The sequence below is a fragment of the Otolemur garnettii genome, unplaced genomic scaffold (genome assembly GCF_000181295.1).
Source record: "Otolemur garnettii isolate 467f Iridium unplaced genomic scaffold, OtoGar3 scaffold00056, whole genome shotgun sequence".
Taxonomy (NCBI): domain Eukaryota; kingdom Metazoa; phylum Chordata; class Mammalia; order Primates; family Galagidae; genus Otolemur; species Otolemur garnettii.
The window spans coordinates 591,260-598,739 of NW_003852451.1; the positions used below are offsets into that span (position 1 = coordinate 591,260).

At 43.4% G+C, this 7,480-nt stretch overlaps 1 protein-coding gene across 3 annotated transcripts in view; it reads right to left on the reverse strand.

The window, feature by feature from the left end:
• ERMARD (ER membrane associated RNA degradation) overlaps positions 1-7,480 on the reverse strand; it is a 38,576-nt gene that overhangs the window by 26,025 nt on the left and 5,071 nt on the right. For 2 of the 3 annotated variants that reach the window (XM_023514656.1, XM_012806751.2), the window contains exon 2: positions 723-888. In XM_023514656.1, coding sequence (XP_023370424.1) covers positions 723-888 — 166 coding nt within the window. Of the gene's footprint in view, positions 1-722; positions 889-7,480 lie in introns of those variants that run through there. The other variant, XM_023514657.1, reaches the window with a different exon arrangement.

The window sequence follows — 7,480 nt, forward strand, 5'->3', positions numbered from 1 at the left end:
CTGTAGTGTGCCCATCTAACAGTGCTGTAGGGAGTGACCCCACACACGTTCCTACCTGTAGTGTGCCCGCCTTACACAGTTTTGGAAATGGACTTGCTGGGTCTGCTTATGAGTTTGGACAATTTCATTCTCAATTCATCCTAGAAAAAGTGCTACATACCTCATCACTGAATATCACAACAGTCACCAGGAAGAGTACTCTGAAGGTGATCATAGTGATACTCAGCAATTAAGTACATAGCATCTTTTCTAAGATGAGTGTGTGACCTTAATCATCCAACCTTGTACATTCATTTGTAACTATTTTTAGATTTCCCTAACATTCATCCCTGTTCCAAAAATATGTACAAGAATGCCTAGAAGACATTTAGAGTGAGTATATAGTTATGGTTTATATCCTGCGATTGTTTCACTGACATCTCTGGGGAAATCTTCATAAGGCCTTCAGAGCTACACCCACAGCAGCCAGCCTGGGGCCCCTACTGCCTAAGGCATCCCTTAGTCCCCTTCCTCTGTCCCCACACACAGGGTATTAGCTCAGTTTTCCCTTAACTTTGTTTCTCTGGCCGTGTCCCTCTCTCACACTGTTCCCTTGTCTCCTGGGAGTCACGCCTATATCCTAACATCCTCTAACAAGATGCAATAGTTGGGAAGGATTTCACAAGTCAAGACGCAGGTCAAGACCCTGCCAACAGAGCAGCGCTAATGAGGGCAGTACGAACCGGAGTAGTAGCTCACGCAGCCAGTGATCTTTCTCCAGCACACCTCCCCATGCTGAGCCACGATGCTGCTGATGTCACAGTCATCTCTGCCTTCAAACCCAAGTTTACAGATCATATCATGCACTGAGGGAGAGAGACATGTGGTGATGGGCTCCACTGTTAATGGCTAAGAAGTAAAACATAAAAGGTACTATTTAGCAGAAAAGACGACAGGAATATTAATTATGTTTATGTCACAACAAAATTCTAAGTATGGAATGTACTCCAGTATAGTTTCTATTAAAATGAGAGCAACATGATTAAAACACTGATTCAGTTTTAACTAAAAATAATTGTTGTGCCTGAGAGTAGCAGAGAGGCTGAAGAAGTTTGCATAGGATTCATACCAGACCCAAGGAAAACTGAGGAGCCGAAGATACCCATGACATGTCCTTTATTCTTCTCTTGATGGCCTTGGATAAATGTGGGAACACTGCCTTCATCCACCTGGGAGGGGGTAGGCAAGCTGGCCCAGGAAGTCCCCCCATACATTAGTGGCTAAAATAGTGGCTCCAAACCAAGCACTGATGATGACCACTTTACGTACTTCAGGTAACACAGGACACCCACAGCTACTCAAACAATCTGGCACCTTGTGGCCTTCAGGTAAGAAAAGTTAACTCAATCACCTTTCCCCATGATAATCTGTTTAAATGTTTTCAAATGTGAAAAACACTTAAGGAGTTATTTTATTGGTATTTGTTAAAACACAAGGTGCTTTTGTGAGCTCACTTCTGAATAAGGCGTTACTCCTGCCTTTCTACCCTGGTCTGCTGTCCCTTCTGCTTTTTGCCTTGACTGGGGAACTCCCCTCTGCTTTTCCCTCTTCTAGCAGGAAACCTTGTAGGCCAATGGCTTGCACACCTGGCCTCTTAACCTTTGATTCTGCTTCTCCCTTCTTTTCTCTCCCCTCGTTTCAGGGGTTGGAACGGCTGCTCAAGTTAGCTGTTGCCATTAATTTAACAACAAGGCATTGGGTTTCCCATCAATTTTCCCTTGGTCCACCTAGGCTGACAAATGTCTGTGCACAGCTGAGGGCAGTGGCTATCACTGACTTCAAGGCGCCCCATCTGTGCTACTTTTTCACTAGTGGCACAGATTCCCTCTCTTGCCTTATGGTCTCTGCCTCCCTCAGAGCTGCTGTGGTGCTGGTTACTTGTTGGTTGCCCCACATAAGTGCTGATATTCACACAGAGGACCCAAACAGGGCAGAGGTTGCACTCCGCAGCTGTCCTTCGTATCAGCTGTAAAGTGTCCAGCATTGACCCTCAGACATTCAAGTTAAACATGGCATTCTGCATAGCAGTTCCCAAAGAACCTGTTGCAACTAATAGAGCTGCCAGTGACTAACAGGACCTGGCAGGTCCCCAGCGTTAGACCACATGATACAGATGGCAGCCACGACCCAGTCCAGCAAGGAGTGGGCACTTCGGCCGTGATAGTAACACTCTAGCTGCCTACAGGTTAGGCTTGTCATGACAGAGGCTGAGTTCTCCAACTGAGGCATCACGCCATCCACACCTAGATCCCATAAATGCAACAGCCAAGAGGCCAGGGACTCGTGAATTCTCTGCCTAGACTGTTCCCCAACTCTACCAAATCCATCTGGGTATATGGACAGAAAGTGGGATGTTTGGTCACTTGTGGGGGTGCAGCTTCCTGCCCTCCTGGTGCCCTTGGCTGTTGCATTTTTACCCTTTTTGTTACCCACTGCTCAGGCCCTAAAGCAGGAGGCTACCACCACTGCCACAGGATTCAAGTGATCCTGCTGAGTTACTGTACTGCCCCTCCCCAGAAGCCATTTCACTTCCCCAATCCCTGTGCTGAGAGTCACACTGCCACCCCTCCTCAGGGAGCTGCCTTGTCTCCTCCAGGGCCCTGCACTGCTGTTGTTTTGCCTTAAACTGGTCCTGGGGTCCCCAGATGCTGCTGCCTCAGCCCCTGCACAAAGAGCTGTAAGAAACGCCGTCTTCGGCCCCCACTACCGCACTGACACTTTTCAGAATCCCTCTTGACTCACAGTGGTGTCCCATACACATCAGGTCACTCTCAAGTACCATATACTCATGGCAGGCCACCCTCTTATCCCCACCCTAGGGGCAGAGAAGGTTCCATATGGTGTGTGACGAATCCTGCCAACAATGTCAACAGCAGTGCCAGAGATTGAGGCTGAGGAGGTTTGCACAGGATTCACACAGACCAGAGAAAAATCGAAGAGCCAAAGGCAGCTGTGATGTGTCCTTAACAGGGGATGTCCACCTTCATCCAGCACCCTGAGAGCAGGCAAACTGGCACAAGCAACTTTCCCCACAGGTAGAAAGCCTTGGCCTTACATAGTGGCTAGAACGGTGGCATTGAATCAAGCACTAGTGACAATTACTTAAGATAAAAGGCACCTGCTGGCTTAATTGTGGTTACTCAAAACAATCTGCCACCTCATGGTTGTCCAGCAAGAAAGGCTAATTGACTCATTTTCCCCATGACAATCTACGTAAATATTTCCAAATATGAAAAATGCTGAAGGACTTAAAATTATGTTATTGAACAAAGTTGTTAAGATATGTGCTTACAGAAGCTCCATGTATTTTATGAATAGGGTGCTACTTTTTCCTGCATTTCTTTACTATCCCAGAGTTATCAAAATAAGCAATTTTCTAGTGGAGAATAGGAGAACAGAATCAAGCATAACAAAAACAAAAGGACCCCATCCAGAGGGAAGGATAACGTCTGGAAAATACCCAACAAAGTTGAAGATTGGGAGTGCAGCCGAGAGAGAAGATATCTGCAGGACACCTCTGCTGAGGCAAGCTGAGCCTCCAAGAAAGCAATCTATAGGTACATAATACATCCCAAAGGAAAAGTGTCCATCCCCTCCCCCAAGAAAGTTATGTTTTTCTCTTTGTTTTCTCTTTGTCTGCTCCTGTAAGTTTTCTACAGGTGAGTGGTGAATTAAGGACCTATTATCTCACCCCACATGTGAGAGCTACAGGAAAGGGAGTCTACTTCCCTAGAGGGAGTCTGCTGAGATTCTGAATACTCCCTTACCTGGCAGAAAAACCGAACAAACGTTTTTACTGCCATTTTGAATTTCCAGTCCACCCTTCCCCCCTTGCCTACAGAGACAGTGAGGGGGGCCCAAGAGCAGCATCCCCCCACCCCTGCTGTACCAAGCCCCCAGTCCCCGTCCTGTAGCTGGAGACCTACTGGACCCACTAGACCCTTGTGTGTTCCACGGGCAGTGGTGGAGGAGTCCCCTGCTCCAGGCACCCGTGCCGGGCAGGCCCAGAACTGCTTGCTAGAGCCAGACACATCCTTCGGGTGGTGGCTGAGAAGTTCCACACTCCAGGCACCCATACCAGGCAGGCCCAGAACTGCCAGAGCCATGTGCTCCTAGCATGCCCAGTCGGCAGCCTGAGAACTATGAGAGGACAGTCAGTTGAAAGGGAACCACACTAGAACGGTGGTACCCCGAGACAAAGAGCAATAGCCACAGCAGCAGGAACAACAAGGCTGACACCCCTGAGGCTCTTCCAGACAGACACGCTCTGCCTCTCTGGGCAATCAGAGGAAGCCAACATCTTCTCCAGTGGCAGCCACTGACTGAACAGTTCTGGTATGGACTCCAAACGGTGTAAATTCAGCACAGGGCAGAATCAGCAGAAAAACTCTGGTAACTTGAATAACCAGAGTAGATAAACTCCCCCAAGGAAGGATGGAGCAGATGCAATTGAAGATCCTATCCATAAACAGATGGCTGAGATGTCAGAAATCAAGTCCAGAATTTGGAAAGCAAGATTAACAGAATGGAAGAAAGGAGGAAATCAGAATTTCAAGAAATTATTCAAAAGATGTCTCAAGAATTCAACGATTTCAAAGATAAAATGACCAAAGATTTTGAAACATTGAGGAAAGAGTCTGCAGCCCTCAAAGATCTGAAAAATACAGTAGAATCCCTCAGTAATAGAATGGAGCAGGCAGAAGAAAGGCTCTCAGACATTGAATACAAAGCTTTTGAACATGCTGAAGCACTCAAAGATTAAGAGAAATAGAGAGCAAAAACAGATCTTTCTCTCAGAGAACTCTGGGATAATTTGAAGAAAACTAACATTTGCCTTATAGGAAGCCCTGAAGGCGACAAAGTTGCTTCACAAAACACAGAGGTTCTTCTTCATGAAATTATGAAAGAGACATTCCAGACATGCCAAGAGATTCTGAAATTCAGATAGCAGACAGTTTCAGAACCCCAGCACAACTCAACCTGAACAAGAAATCACCCAGGCACATTATAATTAACTTCACTAAAGCTAATATGAAAGAAAAAAATTTTGAAAGCAGCTAGATGTAAGAAAACCATAACCTACAAGGGGAAGAATATTAGAATGACAGCAGATCTCTCTGCTGAAATCTTTCAGGCGAAGAAGGTGGTCATCAACTTTTAATCTCCTAAAACAAAATAACTTTCTTTTTTTTTTTATTGCTCTTGGTAGAGTGCTGTGGAGTCACAGCTCATAGCAACCTCCAACTCCTGGGCTTAGGCGATTCTCCTGCCTCAGCCTCCCAAGTAGCTGGTACTACAGGCACCCACCACAGCGCCCAGCTATTTTTTGTTTCAGTTTGGCTGAGGCCACGTTTGAACCCACCACCCTCTGTATATGGGGCTGGCATCCTACTCACTGAGCTATAGGCGCCGCCCAACAAAATAACTTTCAACCCAGGATCCTGTATCCAGCCAAAATGAGTTTCATTTATGATGGAGAAATTAATACTTTAATGACATTCACATGTTGAAGAAATTTGCTATAACTAAATCAGCTCTCTAGGATATTCTCAGACCTATCCTCCATAATGATCAGTGCAATCCTCCACCACATAAGTAAACACACACAGAAAATTTTGATCAAATTCCAACTTCCACAGTGGTGAAAGGAATAAAAATGTCCACGGGACTTTCAAAAAACTCAATACCCAAAATTTTACCAGGCTTATCAATATTATCAATCAATGTGAATGGCTTAAATTGCCCTCTAAAGAGGTACAGGCTGGCTGACTGGACACAAAAACTCAGGCCATATATCTGCTACATACAATAATCTTATCTTACCTTAAAAGATAAATATAGACTCAGGGTGAAGGGATAGTCATCTATATTCCAGGCAAATGGAAAGCAAAAAAAAAAGCAGGTGTTGCAATTTTATTCGCAGATACAATAGGCTTTAAACCAACAAAAGTAAGAAAAGATAAGGGTGGTCACTTTTTATTTTTTAAGGGTAGTACTCAATACGAAGAGATTTCAATTATCAATATTTATGCACCCAACCAGGATGAATCTCAATTTATAAGAGATACTCCAATAGGCATGAGCAACTTGATTTCTCCCAGCTCCATCATAGTTGGAGATTTTAATATTCCTTTGGCAGTGTTGGATAGATCCTCCAATAAGAAGCTTAGCAAAATTTTTAGATTTAAATTTAACCATTCAGCATTTGGACTTAATGGACATCTACAGAACACGTCATCCTAACAAAACTGAATACAAATTTTTCTCATCAGTTCATGGAACATATTCCAAAACTGACCACATCTTAGGTCACAAGTCTAACCTCAGTAAATTTTAAAGTATAGAAATTATTCCATGCATCTTCTGAGACCATCATGGAATAAAAGTTGAAGTCAGTAACAACAGGAATCTGCAGACTCATACAAAAACACGGAAGCTAAATAACCTTATGCTGAATGATAAGTGGGTCAGAGATGAGATCAAGAAGGAAATTACCAAATTTTTGGAACAAAATGATAATGAAGACATGAGTTACCAGAACCTCTGGGATACTGCAAAGGCAATCCTAAGAAAATTTATAGCACTGCAAGCCTTCCTCAAGAAAACAGAAAGAGAGGAAGCTAACAACCTAATGAGACATCTCAAGCAACTTGAAAAAGAAGAACACTACACTCCAAAACCCAGCAGAAGAAAAGAAATAACCAAAATTAGAACAGAATTAAATGAAATTGAAAACAAGGATTATACAACAGATCAATAAATCAAAAAGTTGGTTTTTTGAAAAGGTCAATAAAATAGATAAACCTTTGGCCAACCTAACCAAGAAAAAAGGAGTAGAATCTCTAATTTCATCAATTAGAAATGGTAAAGAGGAAATAACAACAGACCCCTCAGAATTTCAAAAAATCCTTAACGAATATTACAAGAAACTTTATTCTCAGAGATATGAAAATCTGAAGGAAATCGACCAATACTTGGAAGCACGCTACCTTCCAAGACTTAGCCAGAATGAAGTGGAAATGTTGAATAGGCCTATATCAAGCTCTGAAATAGCATCACCTATACAAACTTTCCCTAAAAAGAAAAGCCTGGGTCCATATGGCTTCATGTCAGAATTCTACCAAACCTTTAAAGAGGAACTAGTACCTATATCACTTAACCTTTTCCAAAACATAGAAAAAGAAGGAATACTACCCAACGTTCTATGGCACAAACATCACCTTGATCCCCAAACCAGGAAAAGACCCAACAAGAAAAGAAAATTATAGACCAGTATGACTAACGAATGGTGATGTGAAAATATTCAACAAGATCCTAACCAACAGAATCCAGCAACACATCAAACAAATCATACACCATGACCAAGTGGGTTTTATCCCAGGATCTCAAGGCTGGTTCAACATACATAAATCTATAAATGTAATTCATCACATAAACAAAT